The sequence below is a fragment of the Halichondria panicea genome, chromosome 10 (genome assembly GCF_963675165.1).
Source record: "Halichondria panicea chromosome 10, odHalPani1.1, whole genome shotgun sequence".
Lineage (NCBI taxonomy): Eukaryota > Metazoa > Porifera > Demospongiae > Suberitida > Halichondriidae > Halichondria > Halichondria panicea.
The window spans coordinates 5,226,218-5,250,161 of NC_087386.1; the positions used below are offsets into that span (position 1 = coordinate 5,226,218).

Sequence of the window (23,944 nt, forward strand, 5' to 3'; positions counted from 1 at the left end):
ATAAATTACATTACGTTAATAATAATTATAGTACATATAAAGTCATTGTCTCATGTTGACATCATCATAGATATCACTAGTCTGTCCTAGTCCATCATCACGCTCGCCAATGGTTGCATAGCTAACTTTATCAGGAATTTTTCATCCTTTGCATACACACTCTCATACACTGGTGGGAGGGGCTCTCGGACATATAACACAGTGGGTAGTCATATTTGTGAAGATTCAAGTTTAATTCACAAATATGGAACTCTAAACATAAATCATAAGAACAGGCTATTATTTTACAAACAGAACACAAAGAGAACATTATAGACCTAGCTAGTAACACAAAAGAGAACATTCTAGACTTAGCTAGTAAAACAATGACCAAATCAGGCCATAATCATACACAGTTCACAGAACATCCTTTACCACTAATAAGGCACAGGATATTATACTTCCTATAATACTTCCTACATATGTTCCCTTATCAAATTATAACAGTTACTGAAATCATCACATTTCCTCTCCTCTTAAATGAGTACGTCTCTTAAACGTTCGGGTGGTCTTCGATTGCGAAGAGGGTATCGATGATTAGGTTCACTAGCCTCTTATCAATGCCTTTTCAGAAGAGTCTGTAGCAAAACTTGTTCACCGAGTGTTACTACTCTACTTAATAGTTAGCTCTGCACTAGAACGCTAGCTATTGGTAGCTGCAAGAGTGAGAAGAGAGCTGCAAGGCTCTGCTGACTTGCGGCCATTAATTTAGACTTGAACTTTTGGCATAGATCGTTTTTAACAACAATCATGGTCGATCATTACCCACTCTTTGAGTTTGCATGCTCATCATGTGTGTATAAAAGCTATTAGTAGCTTTATGTTACGTAGCTTTGGCTCCACCCAGGCATCAGCACCTCCGGTGCTTTATACAAAACATAAGCTCACGTGATGATTCATTAGTGACCTTTTGACCCTGTCCACCCTCCTCTAGCTAGCTATAAAATTATTGGTTTTATGATAATCCTCTCAACTTCACTACTCTCTAAATATGGTAAGGAGTTTCACAAATGCACTAGACTAGCTAGAGTCATGTTGTATCCACCTTACCTTGCAGGCACATCTAATCAGCACTGATGGCTACACTTCTGTGGTTAAGATTGAACCCACCCCCTACATGATGCCACACCCCCCAACTCATGGACCCCTTGTGGAGACGTACACCCCAACACACCATTGCCCCACTACTCCTCAAATACCAGTGACTAAAAACGAATATCTAAATGTTCCTCAACAAACTCGGCCGTTATCCACACCACAAATCAAAACAGAACCTGCGGATTTTTCAGTCAATCTGCAAGGAGCTACTGATCCTCACATCCTCACACCGTCACAACTGCCCACTCACATCCCACCCACGACTACCTCCTACACACCCATTATGAAATCTGAACCTCTCCTAGATGTCCCCCTCCCACCAGTGTCGTGGAAACCCAATACCAGGAGTGCTGCACAAAGAGCTAAACGAAAGTTAGAGAATATAAATAAAGAAAAAAATAAAGAGAAAAGGCGCGAGGCAAAAGCACTAAAAGCACTAAAAATACAAGAAGCTCGTGCTAAAAGTCGCGAGGAAAAATCACAAAGAAAAAGAACATCTTGTGATTTAAAAAAGAAAGTGAAATATTTATGTCAATACAACAAGGACAATCCTCATAAGATTTTGCAGATTCTTCTGGAACATTACACTCATGAGAAAATTTTTCACCTCTACTTTACGAATGCTGCTTTAAAAAAATACATAAAAATTGCAAAAGACAATGGGCTGCTAGAATTCAACCTGAAAATGCCCAGCGCTATGGACACCAATCAACCAGGACCATCAGGTATGAGTGTTCCCCCTGTCACTCGATCACATGGATCAAGTATGAGTGTTGCACAAGAGAGCAGCTTCAATGTTGTAGCAGAGGACGTTGTGAACACACACAATAATCAGCAGTCACTCGTGTCTAAAACAGCTGTTGCTGAGCCGACTACTATTCAACCATTAATGTCAATCGTTTGTTTAACCCCCAAATCAGTCACCGTGGAAAAACAAACTCCAGTGACTAATCTTTTCACATCCACGATGTCGGAAGCTTCTATTAATGAACAGATGGTATCTTCAAGTGTAACAATGGAAGATTCAAACCCAGAACAGATAATTCCAAGAAATTTGCAGGAGACTATAATAAACTCAAGATCTATTACCAGTGATGTAAGTGTAAGCAATGCGACCAGTAACGTTGGGACCGCCGTGGAAGATACCAGTGATGGCGATGCGACCAATAACATTGGAACTGCTGTTACCATGGAAGTTATGACCAATAACATTGCGACTGCCATGGAAGATACCAGTGAATCACCTATAAAAACTGTACCTAGGATTACAGTTGCATATTTCGAAGATAGATACGGCGATTCACTCAGTCTGTCACTAAAAGAAAGTGTGTCCAACCCACAAATCAAAACAAAGAATTCAGATTTTTCCAACAAATCTCTCCCATCCCCTAGAGTTGCTACAGAGCCAATCGGATCTTCTCAGGCTGTGACTATTCCCCCCGGATATCCCCCGGTGGTCCCACGGGAGAATGATGAGGGCCTACTGATGTTTGAAAATGTGGACATGTCCAAACACAAGCCAAGCAGAGGTAACGTTCACTATTTTCTCCACCTCATATACTGTCATTTAAGGCTGTTTCCCTATCAGAGCATTTATCACTGTCGGTAAGGTGATGCTGTCACTATTGACTTTGACCTCCTAACTAGTTCAGAATACCTTTTCATTGAGACTTGTATATTGTTTTTAGGCCCCCAGGTACACGTAGTACATGAATGTAGATTTTGTCAAAATAATTTTATTCCGTTTTTTAAAGATTAATTAATGCACCAGTATGTGTACTGATTGGTCCATGTGCTGTATAACTACCGTATAGCAGGTAATTTTCGTGGGGTAAAATATTCGTTATTTTCGTGGGCAAGCTAACGTAGGCGTGGCTTACCGGAACGTAGGAATACAGGCAGGCAACAAGGACTAAACGAAAATGAAATTTTACTCACGAAAACCACAGTTTCTCGAGTTGAACGAATTTTTTACCCCACGAAAATTACCCGCTATACGGTACTGTATAACCATTTCTTCTTCAATCTACATGCACGCTGTTATATATTTATTGCTTTTACTCGTCTCTCTACAGCTGCTCTTGTCACGTTCAGCGATGGACCTTCCACCTCCACACCTCCACCCCCTCACACCTCACCCGTACCCATGGAGACTGAAGTGCCACCCACTCCATCCACACACCCTCACACAGCACAACCGCCCGTCAACACGGAGAGTGATGAAGAGTTCCTCTATGGCGATAGTGACCGCGATCAAACACCACCCCCTGACATCCAGCTAGAGTCACCGGAGGTGACACAGCTCCCTCCAGACTCTCAGGTGACTGGCTGAATCAGTTTGTGTATAATTAATACATACGAGCATACTTTGTTTAATTGTAGTATCGTATAGCGGGTAATTTTCGTGGGGAAGCTGACCTCCACGAAATTTTCACATTACCAGAACGCATGCAAAACAGTGCAGGCAATACAGTGCAGGCAATACAGTGTAGGCAATGACATTTTTTACTCACGAAAATCACCGTGTTCGAGCCCCACAAAAATTACCCGCTATACGGTAGTGTACTTGCACTAGCTACTGTACAATTATTGTTACAGCGTATCAGTCTCCGTGCTTTTATCTACGTAGTTATGCTACCAAGACAAGAGTCTATCTTAGCAACCTGTTGCAGGCCACCACTTTATTATAGCCACTGTTGATTTGCTCAACATAACCACTATTTTCACAGCTTTTATACCGTGTGTATAGCTCTAACCTTCCTCTACTTCTGTAGCCCCTCCTCGTCAACCCACCCTCTGGCCAGCAACTTGTCAAACCCTCACCCGGTGACTCCGATCCCTCCATAGACCGTCTGTTGGATCTAATTGGTCAGTCATCAAACCCAGACCCACCCAATCAGCTGCCATTGGTGGACCCAACTGACCAGCCGTTATTGGTGGACTTACCCGACCCGCTGCCATTGGTGGACCCAACCGACCAGCTGCCATTGGTGGACCCAACCGACCAGCTGCCATTGGTGGACCCAACCGACCAGCTGCCATTGGTGGACCCAACCGACCAGCTGCCATTGGTGGACCCAACCAACCAGCCGCCATTGGTGGACCTACCCAACCAGCCATTATTGGTGGACCTACCCAACCAGCCGTTATTGGTGGACCTACCCGACCCGCTGCCATTGGTGGACCCAACCAACCAGCTGCCATTGGTGGACCCAACCGACCAGCCGCCATTGGTGGGCCCACCCAGCCAGGGCAGTGAGCAACAGGCTGACCTGGAAAGGGATGGCCATCAATCTCGAGGTGTGTGTACATATAAATTGGAGAGTCCTTACCCACTGTAGACAGAACTAAAGTGTGTATTCTGTATCTAAGTATGTATATAATTTTATCGATAGTTTTGTGTGGTGGTGTATGATGATGTATACATGTATAGACATTTATAGTCAAAAAGATGTATTAAGTTTTAAGGTTGAATGGAAGTTTGAAGTCAGATACAGATGAAAAAAGGGCTAGCTTGCTTAGCATACTCTCAAAAGTACATTTTCATTAGAAAAAGAATATAGACAAGTATACTTTTTTGAGATACTTTGTTTAACCCCACCCACCCCTGCAGATACCCCGCCCTCCCCTGAACGTCCAGCCCACTCAGTGTTGCTACTCGAACCAGAACTACAGGACAATACTTCCATGCTCGAGCAAGCCTTCTCCATCCTACCCTCACTTACAGAATGGCCAAAAGAAAGAACCTCAAAGAATAAAAAGCAAAACCAAAGCTCAACGAAAGCCAGAAATCATTGTAACACTGATACAAACTTGGATCAAGACTCGAGCAGTTGGTCTGACGAAGACGGAAGAATGGCTGTCGAAAATACTAAGAGAAACAAACCCAGTACGAAACGTTCGCCTCGAATTCATCCGTTCACCTCTTCTGCAGCTAGCAATAATTCTGATCATAGCTCGAATGAGGACACTAGCAACTACACTGGCAGTGCTTCTCCGGTGAAAAAACAGAAACCACAAATATTGCCTCAAAAGAAACAACCTGACCCCCTGTCAAGAACACAACCTCCCAGGGAGCAGGTTCCATCCAATCAGACGTCAGGTAGACTCTCTCCTCCTACTGGGAAAGACAAAAATACAAGTTCCGATATTGATATGGAACTGGGTTCTGATACTGATATGGAACAGGGCTCTGGCTCTGATACTGGTATGGAACGGGACTCTAGTAAGCAGGCAGAGACCAAGCACACTAGAGACAGCTCCTCAGATATGACTCCGCCATCAAAGAAGCAGAGGGTCAGTCCAACAGGTGATTCGACCCCCTCCCCTGCACACGCTGTTAGTGATGTCATCAATAATGTCGTAAATGCTGAAGAGGTCATAGACGTTGACGCTCTACCGGACATAATTGTAATGGAGCATGTCAGTCCTTCGTCAGATACAGACGTGGATGTGGGTGGAAATTCACAATATCTCAGCCTCTTTTCACCCCAGGCTAAGATCGAGTGGTCACCAAAACGAATAGACAAAGACATTGCATCAGAAACAGACCAGGAACCAGCTGCTCGTAGGCAAATTGTTTTTCTTTCAAACAGTACAATGGATATTGCAGACTCACAAGATTTACTAGTGGATCGGACGAAAAGGGCCCCCCAAAGTGATTTATTGAGAGGGACCTCCCACAGTGATTTATTGAAAGGGACCTCCCACGATGATTTAGTGAGAGGGACCTCCCTCGGAGAGAATGAGATCGTGCAGGTGGTGGATAGTCCAGAGTCAGTAGCTGAGTCGGCAGTTTCAGCAAAGGGCAAGTTCTGTGTAACAATTTCATTTGTACATGTATAATAAACGCTCTAGTACATTAATTACACTGTACTGTCGCTTTTATCATTACTGTGTAAAATACTTTTGACACTATCTTAACTCCCCCCCTCCCACACACACACACACACACACACACACACACACACACACACACACACAGGTAGCCCGACTCAAGAGACTAGTCCTACAGACTACCGGAAGATCGCGATCAAACTCGAGCCAATGTCTACTGACCGCCAGCTGGAGGGTGCTCAGTCTATCTCAACTGACAAACCATATTCAATCACCCCCTCTAAGTCCAGCACTGAGTCCCCGCCTTCACGTAGCAGTAGCCGAGGGAGCACCCCTCGTGGGATACCCCAGAGGTTGCCCCTGCAATTTTCTACCAGACCCCGTATCAAACTAAGCATGGACAAGGCCAAGTCTGGCGACAAGAGTGCGTGTAATAGGACGGGGGAACTGACCTTTGGTAGCACACCCTTTTCACAGCCGGCCTATCAGAAACTGTCTGCGTCCAATCAGAATGAAGCTAAACAGGTGGGTGATGAGATAGTTAACAACGGTTGTGTGTGTACATAACGAACACTTCTGGGAAAATGTTTAGCCATTATACAGAGGTGGCCTTTGTCGAAGAGTTGTTTTGTACACAAATTAATTTTGGGGGTTTTGTACCTGAGTGCATAGCCTTTGATGTGTTGGCCTTCTCAGCGGTGGCCATTAAGAGGGGTCCACGTACTCAAATAAGCAGCGTTTTAGATAATTATTTGTTTTCCCACATTGATGATGGTAATGCCAAGGAAATAGATATACAATATGACATTCTTGTAAGTTAACATGCATTCATGTGCACTGATTGTACGTGTAATCTACCTCCCCCCCCCACACACACACACACACACACACGCACACACACACGCACACGCATCCAACACACACACACACACACACACCTGCAGACTCTGTTGCAGTTGCGAGAGGCTGGTATTCAACTGACGAGGGACTTCTGTGATAGATCGGACAAAGCCGAGGCTCTCATATACAGAATAGCCCACGCCTTCTTTAGTGAAGAACACAAACTACAGTAACTGTTGCGTTAATTGCACGTTATTATTCATTAACTATACACTCCTCAACCATTGTCATTCAACATTTTGATTTTGTAATTCTCATATCCAATTATTATTATTTATTATAGCCTCAAGGTCTGTGCTAATTCTAATTAATGTAAAAATTAACACGAGACGGTGAGATATATAATTTGTAGTTTGAGATGTTGTATGCATGTGTTTACAGTATGCATTTCAACCCTTTTAAGGTCATGTTAATATGCTGACTATGGAATGTAATCAAGTGCTGCCAAACCCACCCACAACAACAACACAATACTTTGCACATGCGCATGTAGGACCAGAAAGCCAGAAATCGGAAAAAGCGGAAGTGAAGAGTAAATGAGTGGGCGTAGCAGGGCAATGCATTCCAAGGTTAACCCTTGACTTTGTGCAGATGTAATGAGATGCTGTTGCCTGATCACCCTACTTAACTAGTATCAGTGTAAGTAAGTAGAAAGCTGGCCAGCCTAGTTTTAAGAGTCAGGTAAGTAGACTCTTCATTCTCTTCATTGTCTGCAGTATAGACTCTATAATATGGCTAGCTACTTGCACATGTCTGCAGTAGACTCTAGCTAGCTACATGCACAATGACTGAATGAATTATGTCTGTACACTGAGCTAGATTTTGTATGAATTTAACATTTTTTAAGGTGTGTTAATTCAGCCAGTCACCTAACTTCTACTTATACTCCCCAATTTATTGTCCTGAGGTTATTTGGCTCTACTGAAACACGCCGAGCCACTTTTCTGACTTTCTGAGAGCCATGATTCGAGAACGGGAACTGGAATAATTATGTTCAGTCCTGATATAATATAGACAAGCACGTATCAGCCAATAAGTTATGTTGAAATACTCAAGTTACTTTAATCGACTGGAACTTGCTAAGAAGCTTTTCTGACTTTCCGAGAGCAGTGATTCGTTAACAGGAACCCTGAAAATAATATATTCAGTGCTAGACTAGACATGCATGCAGATATCAGCCAGTATGTTGATATATACTCTTCTGAGGTTACTTCAATCGACTGGAACTTGCTGAGAAACTTTTCTGACTTTCCGAGAGCTGTGGTTCATTAACGGGAACCCTGAAAAATAATATATTCAGTGCTGGTCTAGACATGCATGCATGTATGCAGATATCAGCCAGTATGTTGATATATACTCTTCTGAGGTTACTTTAATCGACTGGAAGTTGCTGAGAAACTTTTCTGACTTTCCGAGAGCAGTGCTTAGTAAACGGAAACCCAGAAAATATATTTAGTGCTGGTCTTAGACAAGCAGGTATAGCAGCCAATACGTTGATACACTCTTCTGAGGTTACTTTAATCGACTGGGAACTTGCTGAGCAACTTTTCTGACTTTCCGAGAGCTATGGTTCGTTAACGGGAACCCTGAAAAATAACATATTCAGTGCTGGTCTAGACATGCATGCAGATATCATGCAGCCATTATTTGATATAATTATACTCAAGTTTATAATTCTGAGGTTACTTTAATCGACTGGAACTTGCTGAGCAAGAACTAGCTGAGAAACTTTTCAGACTTTCCGAGAGCAGTGCTTCGTAAACGGAAACCCAGAAAGTATATTTAGTGCTGGTTTTAGACCAGCAGGTATCAACCAATACGTTGATACACTCTTCTCGGGTTAATTTAATCGACTGGGAACTTACTGAGCAACTTTTTAGACTTTCCGAGAGCATGCAGTGATTCCTAAACGGAACTTGACCCTGAAAATGTTCAGTATACTGTTCTTAGACAAGCATGTATCAACTAATACCTATAATTATATACCCAAGTTTACAATTCTGAGGTTACTTTAATTGACTAGAACTTGTTGACTTTCCAAGAGCAGTGATTTGTAAACAAAAACCCTGAAAATTAATTTTGTTGAAACACCCCTTAATAATAACATTAAGGTAAATTCTATACCAGGATCCAACACAGTAATGATACACAAACAATCTTCATTATATAGTCAAGTCCTGTTGTGTATAATTATATTATAGTCTACAGCTATACAATATAGATGTAGGTATATGGATAAGCAGGACGATATCATGAAGTAGGCAGATGATGCTGCAATACTAGAGATTGAAGAAGATATGAGAGTGAGTGAAGAATACTCAGAATGTGCTGAATCAGAGGTATATATATATACAGGCATATATAGTTACAACATAAACTGTTGATGTGTACAATGTGTTAATTACGTAATGGTTATGCAATGTTTACTACGTTTATAGTTTTAGTTTTGTGGTAATACGTGCCAGGCCAGTTTCTTAAAATAATCGTCCCCATATTGGAAGGCAAGCATATCCCTACCAACGATCGGAGCGCCCCAATGATAAAGGCTCACTACCATACACATATACCGTGACAATCTGTCAGTGGGTGAAATTGAAACCCATTAACCAACCAGAAAGAAAAGCGCATGTGTTACGTACGGAAGAAAAAGGATGCCATCAAAGGGAGATTAAAAAGAAATTCGAGCATTAGAGGTGCAAAAATAATTATATCAATAGTTCCTGAATCAACCAGAAAATCAAATTAAAGGAAGATTTGAGAAAACCATGCTTTAATAATTACGTCCAGTGCAATCCTTAGCATCAAGTTCTAATGAGCATGATAGACTATCCTGCATGTAGACATATAATTTAGGTACAATTGCAAGTGGATAATGTCTTGCGCATTGATGTCTTTTCGAAGTATCTCATTTTGCACAAAGCAACAAAGCAATCAGCAGTTGCGTCTCCAGATTTTTTGGCTGATTTTCGATTTTTGTTGATTTTGGATTTCTGCATGGTTCAGCTTGAGTGTGAAAGACATTCTGAGTTGTGTGTGTCACTATGACGCTGAAAGTGAAAATTATTCGAAGCAGTGCTATATAATTATACTGAGACATCTGAATCCCAGCTAGGGCAAGGTAACTGCATGCATAAATTGTTTTATGCTGTAATAATTAACAATGTGCATTCTATATATAAAATTATATAGATCTGCTATAACTGCAATGCTGTTTAATTTAGGAACCAATAGATTCTGTGAGGTCAGTTGATTGTATCTGTACACATTGATGGTGTCCTGCATGCATGCATGTGTCCTATGAGCATTATTTATAGAAGAATGGAGTTTGATAATGTCTTCGTTCTTGATGTAATCTGCTGAAGATGTCATGATCAGGTCATTTATGCATATTATATGGAACATGCAGATAAAAAATTCCAGTAGTTTTAAGCATCTAATAGTGTCACACAATTTGTCTCACTTTTTTCAAAACTCAGCTAGTGTATTTAAATAACTATATAGGGCATACTCTTTCAAACTGGAAAAGCTCTGTTACCTGTACTGTGTGCATGCATGTGAATAGCATTACACACTATTGGTGAACTGATAATTATATGAAAATTATGGCTGAGTGCATGTTATACATGTATACCCATGGCTATAACTATGCCATGGTATTATGTGAGATACCGTATATACGTATTGTGCTAGAAATAATATTAGTTACTATAGATATCATTAATATAGCACTATACGTTAACGGCAAGAGTATAAATAATATAAGAAGAGAAGAGTGTCGAACTACCAATACCTCTATACACAAAACTGTGCACGATATCCTGTCAATTGCGCAAGCTTGCGCACACATTACACAACGCACAGAATTTGTTAGCAGTGAGTAAAGAGTGGAAGTGAAGAGGATCAACCCGACTATTGTCTCTATTTATGATTTTTGTGAAAAGATCATCTTCTATCAGTGTGCAGTGAGCAGCTCTGAACGTTGAACGCAAACGAATATAGCTAGAATCAGATGTCATTGTACATGCACCCCTAAAAACGTCACGGTTAACATTTTCTAGGAGATTACTAGTAAGTTTACAGTATACTTCATCACGTGCGCGAGTCTTGTGTATGATGCCGCTGAGTATAAAACACATAATTGTAATGGACAAACACATAACATTATAGGCAGATTGTTAACGCTTAGCCTAGCTATAGTTCTGATAAGTTCTTATGCATGCAGTTCACGATACATCTGTTACAAGGGCATAGGTATAGTGGATTTAGAGAACAGCTTTTTGGGGTTGGCTGCTAGAGTTTGTGCTATAGGTTTGTGTCATAATCAATTTTAGGATCAGGGATTGGTTTTGTAATTGCAGTTCCTCTAGTTTGCATAGCTTGATAGTAGTGTATATATTTCCTTGATCCATGCAAGTTTTTAACGTCATGTCTTATTCCTTGGTGAACCAGTTAAGGACGCTGTTGTGGCCATTGCATGTCTGTATATACAATAGCTAATGTTGTCTGTTTTTAGTTCTATATAAATAGGCAGTTTTAACATAATTATTGGGAGGCTTAGGGAGATGATTGGGTGGAAGTACTGCTGAAGTTATAATTATAGCTTGAATTGTAAAAAAAAAGTTACTTGTGGATCAAATAGGCGGATTATAACTATATATAGTTGGCTGTGAGAGAGAATAAAACTAAGAAGTGGTCGGAGTATAGTTATATATGGTTGATCCACTATACCGGCCTCTCTTGGTGTATCTGTTAAAATATATAAATCTAGAATATTGCCCTATATAATTATGTGTGAGGGAGGCTATCAGTTGGATAATTAAGTTTCAACGACACAACATTATTTTAACAGCCCCGGCCATATTAATTAAAGCCTGTCTGATATGTACGTTGTATTATTATCTTGCTTTGTATGTCTACGGGATAGTCCATGCATAATGCTTATTATGAACTTGATGCTATAATTATATAAGGATTGCTTGAATGCATTGGATGGTTTATTCTCAAATCTTCCTTTGATTTTCTGGTTGAGTCGATAACTATTGATATAATTATTTTTGCACCTCATCTTCGCTAATGCCAGAACACTTCATGGAATCTCTTTCTTTGACAGACTTTTCGTCAATGGTTGAAACACCTGTGGCTTGGTGTATTTAATTATAATTATGGTGTAAAAAAATTATTGACATAATTATTCATTTTACATACTGACAGATTAATTGTCACGGTATGGTCACGGTACGGCCACGACAGTAGTAAGTCTTTTTTATTGGGGCGCTCCAATCTTTGGTAGAGATATAATTACGCTTGCCTTCTATAAAATGTAAGCAACATAAATTACTGTGTCAGGAAGTGCTTTGGATGCACCAGAATCACCTGCATGGGGGGCTTCAGCCTCACCCCCATTTTCCTATCGCCTATATAATTATAATAATAGGCCGGCCTTGCATTACAGCTATATAGGACATATATATCTAGAGACGATGGTGTACAATCTACAAGCTTAACTATAGCGATTATCATCTACTTGCAATGTAGTTTATGTTGTAACTATATATACGCCTGTATTTATCCAGTGAGAGTTTTCCTCATTCTCTCTCATAACTGTCTTTCAATCGCAGCATCATCACTGCCTACTTCATTGTCACTGCTCGTCCATATACCTATATTGTATATAGGACTGGTGTAGACTACGTATATATACACTGCCAGGACTTGACTATAATGAGGATTGTTTGTGTATACTGTGTTGCATGGATCCTGGTATAGAATTTAGTCTACACCCATGACACACACTATATTATATCAAATTATCAAGACAATACACAGTAATACATCTATTCAAGCAAAACCTATAGTAATTAGCTGCTGACAACACACTATATATAGATGCATGCATGGTCATGCAACAAACCAGGTACACACCAGTCTATCAGCCCAGCAAAATGAAATTATATAGTATATAGAGTCTACGTATAGTCCGTACACTTTGATTCAATCTCTATAGTCAGAACTCAATATAGTTTCTCATGATTGAATCTTCTGTCAAGAACTTACTCAAAAGGCTATCTTTGCACTGAGCCGTGAATAATAATCTTGCATCTGGTGAAATTGTAATCAACATTTGAATTACTGCCCATGGAACGTCAAGAGTCGTTCTATAGTTGAGTAAAGTAACAATAACTGGAGGTATGGATGGACTGACTGCCTGCATTGCTTGTCCGAGAAATGCTTTTTATGAATTACAGTTGAATCACTACTCATGGAAAGTCTGAAAAGTTGCTCCAGGAAGTTCCATGCAGTCGATTAAAGTATAGCCTCAGAATTGTAAACTTAGGTATATCAACATAATTATTGGCTGATACCTGCTTGTCTATATAGGACCAGCACTGAATATATTTTCTGGGTTTCCGTTTACGAATCACTGCTCTCGGAAAGTCAGAAAAGTTTCTCAGCAAGTTCCCAGTCGATTAAAGTAACCTCAGAAGAGTGTATCAACGTATTGGCTGCTACCTGCTTGTCTAAGACCAGCATGCACTAAACATATTTTCTGGGTTCCGTTTACGAAGCACTGCTCTCGGAAAGTCAGAAAAGTTTCTCAGCAAGTTCCCAGTCGACTAAAGTAACCTCAGAAGAGTGTATCAACGTATTGGCTGCTACCTGCTTGTCTATAAGACCAGCACTAAATATATTTTCTGGGTTTCCGTTTACGAAGCACAGCTCTCGGAAAGTCAGAAAAGTTGCTTAGCAAGTTCCAGTCGATTAAAGTAACCTCAGAATTGTAAACTTGAGTATATATCAACATACTGGCTGATATCTGCATGCATGTCTATATAGACCAGCACTGAATATGTTATTTTTCTGGATTCCCGTTAACGAACCACTGCTCTCGGAAAGTCAGAAACGTTGCTTAGCAAGTTCCAGTCGATTAAAGTAACCTCAGAATTGTAAACTTGAGTATATATCAACATACTGGCTGATATCTGCATGCAAGTCTATAGACCATGGCCAGCACTGAATATGTTATTTTTCTGGATTCCCGTTAACGAACCACTGCTCTCGGAAAGTCAGAAAAGTTGCTTAGCAAGTTCCAGTCGATTAAAGTAACCTCAGAATTGTAAACTTGAGTATATATCAACATACTGGCTGATATCTGCATGCATGTCTAGACCAGCACTGAATATGTTATTTTTCTGGATTCCCGTTAACGAACCACTGCTCTCGGAAAGTCAGAAAAGTTGCTCAGCAAGTTCCAGTCGATTCAAATAACCTCAAAAGAGTATAATTATATCAACATACTGGCTGATATCTGCATGCATGTCTAGACCAGCACTGAATATATTATTTTTCAGGGTTCCCGTTAACGAACCACTGCTCTCGGAAAGTCAGAAAAGTTGCTCAGCAAGTTCCAGTCGATTCAAATAACCTCAGAAGAGTATAATTATATCAACATACTGGCTGATATCTGCATGCATGTCTAGACCAGCACTGAATATATTATTTTTCTGGGTTCCCGTTAACGAACCACTGCTCTCGGAAAGTCAGAAAAGTTGCTCAGCAAGTAGTAACTTGAGTATATCAACATAACTTATTGGCTGATATACTTAATTGCTTGTATATAGACCATGGTTGAACATAATTATTCCAGTTCCCGTTCTATAATCATGGCTCTCAGAAAGTCAGAAAAGTGGCTCGGCGTGTTTCAGTATAGAGCCAAATAACCTCTGGACAATAAATTGGGGAGTATAAGTAGGAGTTAGGTGACTGGATGAATTAAAAATGATAATGTTAAATTCATACTAAATCTAGCTCAGTGTACAGACATAATTAATTCAGTCATTGTGCATGTAGCTAGCTAGAGTCTACTGCAGACATGTGCAAGTAGCTAGCTATTATATCAAGTCTATACTGCAGACAATGGAGAGTCTACTTAAAACTAGGTTGGCCAGCTTTCTACTTACTTACTTACATAGACTAGTAGAGTGATCAGGCAAGAGGATATCTCTGTGCAAAATCAAGGGTTAACCTTGGAATGCATTGCCCTGCTACGCCCACTCATTTACTCTTCACTTCCGCTTTTTCCGATTTCTGGCTTTCTGGTCCTACATGCGCAGAAGATGAGATGCATGGCCTAGCCTCTACACAGGCTCTCCTTTTTCTGTTCTTTATCACAATCGTTCAATAAGATAAAATACTGTATTATTCGTTCAATGAGATAAAATACGGTATTAATTGGAGGAATAAAGAAAGAAATAGACGTAAAGTTAGGAAAAAGGAGAGCCTGTATCGGGAAGTCGCGTGAGGGTAGAAGGGTGGTAGAAGGGTGAAAATGAGCGTGGGCATACTGAGCTAGAGATGTTGGACTGCCCACACAGAGGTCTACGACTAGTAAAACTTTGCCTGCAGCAAGCTGGACATGGACTTGGAACTGGAAGTTTGCAAGCACTATAGCTAGCTATACCTTAGGCTTAGCTAGATGATCTACTAGTCTAGATTGTGTGTTTAGATTCTATCACTATTACTTTTTCTTGTGTCTTTCTACATGCTATAGTAGAATAGCTTAGTCATCATTATCATATAGCAGGTAGCTACTGCCACCAGAGCTGGCCACGCTGGTTCTCTGATCTGACTTGCAGCACAGCTTGGTGGTTGTCTCAGTGCAGTACAGTACAGAATGCGTGGGAGAATACCTTACGTCACGATTGTGGGCTACATATCGCCCACGTTCATAAAAATCCTTGTGGATCACGCGATTTCCCAAACCAGGCCTTACTTTTTCTTAACTGTACGCCCATTTCTTTCTTTGCTGCCTCACTATGTCTTTCTTATGTTTATGGATGAACAGTGACAACAGCAAGAAAAAGTAAGGCCTGGGAACGAGGCTAGCATGGCCCTGCTTCCTTGCAAACTTTTCCACATCCTGTCATGTGTTAGTTCTGATCATGAATAAGTAATAAGTAAACAAACCAAGGTTGGCTAAACATCAGAAGAGTGAAGTTTGAAGTATACAAGAACAATCATAGCCTCAACAGCAGAGAGAATGTTTTCCAAGTCTTGTGTAAGTTCAGCATGTATATTTACATGCATACAAGCAATATCTATATCTATAAACAGAGACTTTTTTGTGTATGATACAAACTGATGTGCATTCCATTGCTTTGCAAGTGCTTCCTATTATATTAACAATGTCCACTGTCTTGCAGGTCTCAGTGATGCTGCTAGCATCAACCTTGCTATTAGTTGCACTCCCAGCTCGTGCAGAGGAGAGGCCTGGACAGCTAGCACACGTAAGCTGACTGTTAATACCATCTCTTTATGCTTTCGTATCTGTCGTTTAACTTATTGCATGTCAGATTGTACTATGCATTAATTTTAACAATTGAAACGTATCTCCACTACTGAATACCACTAACTATTAAAGCACTGAGATATAATTATGTCTTTGAATGTGGTATATGTCAATTGTCAGTCAATTACTTTCAATGTAAGCTAGTTCTATGCGTTAGTACATGATAGAGGTTTCTATTACATTCTCAGTAGCCAAGCAGGCCTTCTAATTGCGACTAATCCGTTGGCATGTGCACCATATATTGCCTGTCATGTGAAGTATCACTCTGCCTTGTTAGGTAGTGGGTATTGTATACGGTTACATGCTGTGTAAATATTGATGACCATTAATGTGTGTGCGAGTTTCCTCTGCTTGTGTCCCCTGCTCTGCTTATTTGTATGCGTTATGCACACATTGTTATTAGAACTAAGTGCATGCATACATTCAGTTGTACTGTTTGTTAGGGCTCTGTATCATCATGAACATTACAATAGCATCAAAGTTAATCTATTCACTGTTATATTGGCTGATAGAAACTTCCTTGCATGCAGCTATACCTACCTCACACCTCACACTCACCCTCATACTCACCCCTCACACACCCCTCACACACCACACACCACCCTCCACACACCCTCACACACACCCCTCACACACCCTCCATATACACAGGACCTTTCCTTCTCTCTGTCAGTGTCCATTGTGGCCGTGTGTGTGGTGATCATGCTCATTGTTGGAATTGTGCTACTGCACCGAGCAAAGAAGGGACACTTCTGCTGTCTAAAACCGGTAAGTTGCCACTTCTCTATAAGGAGGATGCATGCAGACTTACTTCCCTAGATGAATCTACCTACCATTTTTACACCTAGTGAATTTTTTTTCACTGTATTGATTTGAATGCTTTTATCACTCCCACAGAGAATCATATACCCTGTGGTGCAACGAAAGCGGACCAGCCGTGCAGTACGCAAGAATGACCCAGAGGAGCCCCAGGTCCCTGCCCCCTCCTATGAGGTCCACCCTCGTGGTGCCAATATTGCTCCTCCAGATTATGAGGACGCACTGCAGGACGTGGTGGTCCAACCAGCAGAGCCCCAGGAGCAGGTCAGTATTGCACACTGAGTGCACAGTTTTACGCAGTAATTATACACAGTCCAATTTCTTACGTATATACATATTGCATAGAACCCTTTTGTAATGGACGGGAACAAATGTTTGGTTGTTATATACGCAGGTGGTTTTTTTTGAGAGGTTATTTTATAATAAACTGTTCACCTGGGACCTTGAGTGCCTGTCCTTTATATCACAGTTGGCCTTTCTTCAGGGGTGGCCATTAAAAGTGGTTCCACTGTTGGGTTTAAAACTGCATTTAATTTATGTACGGTTGAAGCTGACCTGTTGCATATATTGTTATCTCAAAAATTAAATACAATCGTCAGATTTAGTATGAGAAAACTGTTCACCCTTATTTGCAATTGCATAATGCCTGTATACTTAATCTCAACCAATAATTCATGCTCTTCCGTTTACCCGCGTAGGCTGAGACCACCATCGCAGACAACGTTTCCCTGGACGACACTGATGACCGCACCCCGCTTAATCCATGAGCAGCTATATGATTGATTGATACACACATTCCTTTCTGTACTTTATATAGTCAGTGACACTTCCAATAATTGTACTTGTCTTGTTGTGTATCACAAACATCTGCTTTACACAAATGAATATCTATGTAAGTTATGTGTGCTATAAATGCAGTCATGAATAGCATTGGCATAAGTACAATTTTTTTACAATCTTTTTGATTCGTGTTTTTGGTATTCAGACAGTAATTGTTGAGTTTGCTATGTAGCTATTCTATAGAATTTTATTGGCAACAATAATACGTTGAGTAATTGCATTTTATGTGTGAGTTGGTACGAAAGTAATCTGTACCGCCCGTTTCTTAATTACAATGTCCGGGGGTTCTATACTATAGTTATGTATACGTAGTTACTGTACTGAAATGCATCAGTAATTACGTAAATCAATTTATGGCTGAAAATAATTAAGTACAGCTAGTGTGATAACGTAACGGTAGATATTAAGAGGAATATTATGACGTAACGTGGGAAACAAGTGACAAACACAAAACAAAGTAAGTGGTGGATATATAGTGAAAGTTTACGGTCGACCCCCACCAGGCAATCTAAGCACTAGATGTAGAGTCGAATCTCTCTGTATCTCATAGTCCTTTATACAATTCTCATCTTTGAGCTCACGGCCTCCATACAACAGCCTCTGCTCTTGTACTGGCACAGCATCTTTCTCAAAGAACTTTTGCTTGACCTGGGCTATGGTATCTTCTAGATCCACCTCCAGCGTGGCAGTGCGTCCAGTGAGAGTCTTTATGAAGATTTGCATGTCTGTAGTCACGGTGCTGTATAGCGCTGCTAGCTTCTACAGTCGCCGAGTCACGTACTCTGCTGCAGATCAGCTCCGGCTAGCTCTTAGAGACTCAATAAGCCCCTCCCACTTACACAGTCATAATTTTGGTCAGACCTCCTGGCCTCCCCTCTACTATACTATCTATGCCTAGCCTTTGCTTTGCTGCTAGCCTCTTTACAGTTAGTGCACTGCATGCCTCATGTCAGTCTGCCACTAGTTCTTAATTCATTAATCGAAGTATCATTGCAAAATTTAAACACAATTATGATGATAAAAAAGGCAAATCAAATCAACAAAATTAGATAACAAGTTCCAACTATTCATACACTCCTGATGTATGTGCTGTGCTATATAAACATAACAATACTGAATAATGTGCATGGTTTATGAGAGGAGCCTGGTCGTGTCGTCAACAGCAACGTCCTCCTCCTCCTCCTCTAGTGCCGTGGGTAGAGTGGGTGGGGCACGGGGGACACTCGAGTAGGCCGGTGGATTAGACAGCTCGTAAGACGGGACACTTAGAGGGGGTGTGGTCTCCTCCGTACGAAGGGTGGGGTCAGCTCTGGGGCCGTTTTCAACTGCAACGGATTTGTCCTTTCCTGTTATGGCCATATCGTAAGAGGGAGGCATGTTGGGATCATTGGGACGTCTGTTATCAGCTGGACGGATCACAACGGTCCGTTGGAACTGGCGTTGCGGTTGACCAGATTGGTTGACCGCGTACGAGGTGCGTTGAGCAAAGGAGCCGTCATTTGTGACACACCTCTCCACTCTTACCACTCTGGCCCTGTGTGTGTGTGTGTGTGTGTGTGGGTGGGTGGGTGTGTGTGTGTGTGAGGATGTGAGTATATTATAGGCAGGTGTTATTACAGCAAACGACGGTAGTAATTAGTAACAGTACTCAGCACTGCATACCGTATAGTGCGAAATTTTCGAGGCACTTATATTTCGTGGATTGGCCTCTAAAAGCCATTTCGTTGCACAATGTTCGCGGAATGACTGCTTACCGGAAGCCACGCCTTTAAATCTTGCACGTTATAGCAGGTAAAGAACGATTTTCGTGGACTTAATTTTCGTGTAGGATTGCTAACCCACGAAATCCACGAAAATTAAGCCCCTCGAAAATTTCGCGCTATACGGTATATAGGAAGGCCATGATATACATCAATGGCCCAGAACAAGAATGTACAAACATCCCCATTTAAAACTTGATCCCATTAACAGATGTTTACAATTGAGGTTTTGAAAACATTGCAGACATGTACATGTACAGGTAATAATGTATGTAACAACATACATCGCCTAACTGTAAAACCACAATAAGAGTCCCAAATAATTATGAATATCAATATCAACTAAGCGTAACTAGCGCACTAGCTTAGGTTAATTTGTGATGTAACTGTTGTCTGGCCTGTTGTAAGCAATCCACTGAACAATATAAACATACTAGAAAGCTCTGTAAGTGGAGTGCCGCTCATATTGGAATAAGAAAAGACTTTAGAATATCACAAATAGCAGTTTTTACAGCTTGTTGGGCATACCAATCGTCTCACACCCTTTACAGTGGATAGGGTACTCACAATTGCCAACAGCAAAACCACGATAAGAGTCCCAGATATGAAATCTTTCTCACTATTACTGCTTCTAGGCTGGGCTGTACCGTCTGGCAAGTCTCTCGGTACTGATACATACACTTGTACTGGTACGGGGGGAATCCTCTATGATTAAACTAGACTCAAATCTACCACCTTGGAATGTAAGCCAATTAAAAACACATAATAGCGAGGGACACCTTACAACATAAACAACTCATTTTCAATTTCTGTACTTGCATAGCTACTAGTGCAGCCATCCAGACAGCTCACTCTAATACTTCAGTATAGGATTACTACTTGCCACTGTAAACAGTAAAGAAGCCACTATCAGGGTACTCCCAGTCCTGAAACCTGAGAACCTAGAAATGGTCGTTATTTTAACAATGATAACTCTAACTACGTACCCCTGTGTACATTTTCCCTGTGAAGTTTTGCACTATGAACAACTGGATTGCAAGCCATGGAGGTTATTAAGAGGAATGAGCTAAATGACATGGAGATCATTATCACCCTTCAATATTGTCATAATAATGTAATTGTTGTCAATAAGGTAAAAGTGCCACTCACACTGCAGGTCCACGCACTCTCTGCCCCCTGACCACCACCCTAGTCGGTGGCTGGTGGACTATCGGCAACCTCTGTTGCCTCTGCTGACAGGCCCACACTCGCCAACAGATGAGACACACCTTCAACAGTACCACTACCACGACAATGGGCACCACAATGTATACAATGTCACCTGCAGAACGGGAACGAGAGGACAGTTGTAGGACGTAAAAGAAATGCAATGAAACAGAAAACTTATACTAAAACTAACTCACTAGACAGACGGTAGATATTAAATGCACACTGGAATTATCACTGTAAGATTTTATCCTAGCCTGCGCCTAAGACCTAAGGGTTTTGAGTCACTTACTCATGCTGAAGCTGAATATTCGTGAAGCTTTGCCACTTGCTGACTAAATTCTATCCTGCTAGCGCTGCCACTAACTCCTAGATCTGCATCTGTATCAGCTACAGCGCAGCTTTGAGAGTTCTCTTTCCTGTTTAGTTTGCTGACTGGACTCTCTCTGGACTCTCCCCTGTCTGTCATAACCACACCCTAACTAATATTAACCCACATAATAGCTTGGAAAAGATCGTCCTTAGAACTAGGCTTTTTCCGTACTTCACTGGGCCACAAAGCCATCCAGGCATACACAGCAGGTCTACCTGACCATAACTTTTCCTCCTCTTCCTACAATGAAATTTTGTTTCTTAAAATCCCATACACCATAATGTAGTTAACACAGGTTGCAACATTTCACTTGGTGTACGCAAAAAATGGTTATGTAAAACAATAAAAACTATAAATCAGACTACGTACGTCAACTATTTAATCCACTTTGCAATAGTGTCTCTCTCCAGTTTCCTCGCCGCAATGACAGCTGGTGGGTCCTTGGGGTTGGCCGATCTAGACGGGAGAATCATACTTATGATAGAATTTCAGTTTTTAGTTAGTTAGGGATAATTATAGGTGGCATTTTCAAAAGCGTGCACAACGTCACACTAGAAGTGTAAGTGTGTATTGTACATTACCTCAGGTCCAAGTGGTGAGCTCCTCCCTCAATCATAATGGCTACCAGACTGTCAGAGAGATTCTGTTGCACCTGAAGAAAGGAGAGAAAAAAATTAGTGGCAAATCTATAACACTCAAATTCATAGTCAGATGTTGCTGTACATACACGCTGGAATGCATCTTTATAACCTAAGTGGGATATTGATAGTTGCCAGGGACATTGCTACAGGATTTAGTGGACCAGTTGACAGTCATGTAGTTACAGGTGATCCAGTATAGCTATGTTCTTATCATGTGTGCATATTACACAAGGTAGAGAGAGCTAGAGAGAGAGAGAGCACTCACCCCACCCACACTCCACGGGTCCAGGTTACCATTGGAGAAGATGATGTTGGAGGCAGCCAGTATATCTGGAGGAACAGTAGGTGCACATAGTTGTAGCGAATCCACCAATGAAAGACTAGTTATCGAATGCATGGGAATTACGTATGCATGGTAAACTAAATTCCACTTGCACACATTTAAAGCTTTCTAATGGCTGCATGTCTTGCTAGATGGTGAACTGCTACGTACTTAATGGTAATAGTTATAAATCAGAGATTATAATAAGCTTCACTTTTCCCCCAGAATTGGGTGTCCATCCAGCCCTTCCGGTGTTTAGCTCCCCATGTTTTCTCGCAGTAAGCCGAGGGATCAAAGATTGTCGGGGGGAACATGTCTGTCATATTGTTTGTGTCACTGGGGAGGGACATCTCCGTGCACGCCTGAGCGGGTGGGAGGAGTGTGATGAGTGAAAATGCACCAAAACTGAACATACAAAAAAAAGACACACTAAACCGTGTAGCGAAATCAAGCCCTCGTATTAAGATCACATATTGTTAGCCCGAGCTGACTCCCATCATTCTCAAACTGGAAGGTGTTCACCTTGGTGCAGGTGGTGATGCCTTCTCTACTATAAAAACGTTTTTTCCACCTATTTTCATATACTTCCAACTTTTTGCATACATACATGTCATCAGTAAATACACAAGGAGTCTTTGCTAGATTGATGGATCTACACCCCCCCCCCACACACACACACACACACACCTGGTAGTCCCAGCTGGTGGCGGCGGGTCCTGTGCCACACCCAGTCGGGTCTGCACACTCGATAAACTGCGTCTCAATATTGTTACAGGGCAGCCGGCCAGCCGTCCCATTGTAAAACAAACCTGCAAGTGTAATATTAGATAATTGGAGGAAAATGTCTTCAATTACCATCAAGCAAAAGCAAAATGGCAGCTAAGAGGCCAGTATACGTCCCACCCCTATACACGTACCTGCAGCCTGGGCCAGTCCCTTCAGTCGGTCAGTCGCCGTTAGCAACAGATTACAGGAGTAGGACACAGGGTTGGCGGGGAGGGGGGCAAGGAAGTTGGCCGGGTATGGATAGTCAACCATTGCCAGCTGAGTGAACGAGTTCCGTACCCAACCCTCCAGGTGGGCCACCTACAAGATGGTGACTTATATATTGCATACATATCGACTTTAGGGTGATGATCACATGCAGGCAACTAACTACATGTATATACTGTCTGTAACATTGCAATTATTTAACAGAAAATGTTTCCAGGAAATGAAAGGTTCGATATAACAGTGGACAAGTGACGTCTATTAATAATGGTAAGTCTTCTGCACTACTTTACCATGAAGTATCTACATGTAGGTAGACAGTTGTATTGTACGTAATAAAAATCACTTACTCTGTCACTTTTGAGAGGTGTACACAGAGAGAAGGCATCAGTAATTTTCTGTAGCCCGGTATCTCCCTGTTTAGCCAGGTCTGCTATCATGGTGTAGGCCTCACGAACAAAGACAGGGCACTGACTGTTAGCCTTGGCAAAATCCTGAAGGAAACACAGTTATAGCACTCAAAAATACATATGTAACAGGCTAAGTTTCTTAGGAAATCAAGAAGGCTATAAAAAGTATCCGAGCCTTTGACGATATACATTTCCTGTAAGACAGGTGAATTATAGATAACAGTTATACATTATGTCAGGAGTACTCCAGATTATGTACATACCAAAGGTTGTTTATTTATAGCTTAATTTATCTTATGACATGTTAGATTCCAACCTGATGAACTAACCTGTGTGGCCTTCTCAAAGAAGGCGGTCCTGGGTG

At 41.3% G+C, this 23,944-nt stretch overlaps 4 protein-coding genes across 4 annotated transcripts; 2 read left to right on the forward strand and 2 right to left on the reverse strand.

The window, feature by feature from the left end:
• Window positions 1-891: 891 nt before the first annotated feature.
• On the forward strand, window positions 892-7,164 carry LOC135342935 (mucin-2-like). The gene is made up of 7 exons (XM_064539820.1): window positions 892-1,033; window positions 1,097-2,666; window positions 3,213-3,457; window positions 3,912-4,437; window positions 4,751-5,948; window positions 6,126-6,498; window positions 6,918-7,164. The coding sequence occupies exons 1-7, from the start codon at window positions 1,031-1,033 to the stop codon at window positions 7,044-7,046; spliced, it is 4,044 nt and encodes a 1,347-aa protein (XP_064395890.1). The 5' UTR covers window positions 892-1,030; the 3' UTR covers window positions 7,047-7,164.
• Window positions 7,165-15,770: 8,606 nt separating this feature from the next.
• On the forward strand, window positions 15,771-18,049 carry LOC135342936 (uncharacterized). Its single transcript, XM_064539822.1, has 5 exons — window positions 15,771-15,928; window positions 16,074-16,157; window positions 16,871-16,987; window positions 17,117-17,302; window positions 17,737-18,049. The coding sequence occupies exons 1-5, from the start codon at window positions 15,911-15,913 to the stop codon at window positions 17,803-17,805; spliced, it is 474 nt and encodes a 157-aa protein (XP_064395892.1). The 5' UTR covers window positions 15,771-15,910; the 3' UTR covers window positions 17,806-18,049.
• A 793-nt stretch (window positions 18,050-18,842) lies between these two features.
• Window positions 18,843-21,298, reverse strand: LOC135342780 (uncharacterized). The gene is made up of 3 exons (XM_064539641.1): window positions 21,137-21,298; window positions 20,788-20,959; window positions 18,843-19,412 (listed from the first exon to the last, which is right to left on the reverse strand). The coding sequence occupies exons 1-3, from the start codon at window positions 21,138-21,140 to the stop codon at window positions 19,010-19,012; spliced, it is 579 nt and encodes a 192-aa protein (XP_064395711.1). The 5' UTR covers window positions 21,141-21,298; the 3' UTR covers window positions 18,843-19,009.
• Window positions 21,299-21,498: 200 nt separating this feature from the next.
• LOC135342762 (dipeptidyl peptidase 2-like) lies at window positions 21,499-23,938 on the reverse strand. The gene is made up of 8 exons (XM_064539612.1): window positions 23,910-23,938; window positions 23,521-23,664; window positions 23,098-23,266; window positions 22,868-22,989; window positions 22,395-22,542; window positions 22,124-22,188; window positions 21,799-21,869; window positions 21,499-21,673 (listed from the first exon to the last, which is right to left on the reverse strand). The coding sequence occupies exons 2-8, from the start codon at window positions 23,608-23,610 to the stop codon at window positions 21,592-21,594; spliced, it is 747 nt and encodes a 248-aa protein (XP_064395682.1). The 5' UTR covers window positions 23,611-23,664; window positions 23,910-23,938; the 3' UTR covers window positions 21,499-21,591.
• Window positions 23,939-23,944: the final 6 nt, after the last annotated feature.

Excerpts from the sequence above, each read along its gene's own strand:
- LOC135342936 (XM_064539822.1), top strand. Across the intron at positions 16,158-16,870 it reads GGCCTGGACAGCTAGCACAC|GACCTTTCCTTCTCTCTGTC; the intron begins GTAAGCTGACTG and ends CCATATACACAG. Across the intron at positions 17,303-17,736 it reads CAGCAGAGCCCCAGGAGCAG|GCTGAGACCACCATCGCAGA; the intron begins GTCAGTATTGCA and ends TTACCCGCGTAG.
- LOC135342762 (XM_064539612.1), bottom strand. The coding sequence starts at position 23,610 with ATGATAGCAGACCTGGCTAAACAGGGAGATACCGGGCTACAGAAAATT. Across the intron at positions 23,267-23,520 it reads CACCTCTCAAAAGTGACAGA|GTGGCCCACCTGGAGGGTTG; the intron begins GTAAGTGATTTT and ends ACCATCTTGTAG. Across the intron at positions 22,990-23,097 it reads GGGACTGGCCCAGGCTGCAG|GTTTGTTTTACAATGGGACG; the intron begins GTACGTGTATAG and ends TTACACTTGCAG.
- LOC135342935 (XM_064539820.1), top strand. Across the intron at positions 5,949-6,125 it reads GCAGTTTCAGCAAAGGGCAA|CCCGACTCAAGAGACTAGTC; the intron begins GTTCTGTGTAAC and ends ACACACAGGTAG. Across the intron at positions 6,499-6,917 it reads ATCAGAATGAAGCTAAACAG|ACTCTGTTGCAGTTGCGAGA; the intron begins GTGGGTGATGAG and ends ACACACCTGCAG.
- LOC135342780 (XM_064539641.1), bottom strand. Across the intron at positions 19,413-20,787 it reads AGAGTGCGTGGACCTGCAGT|GGCCAGAGTGGTAAGAGTGG; the intron begins GTGAGTGGCACT and ends ACACACACACAG.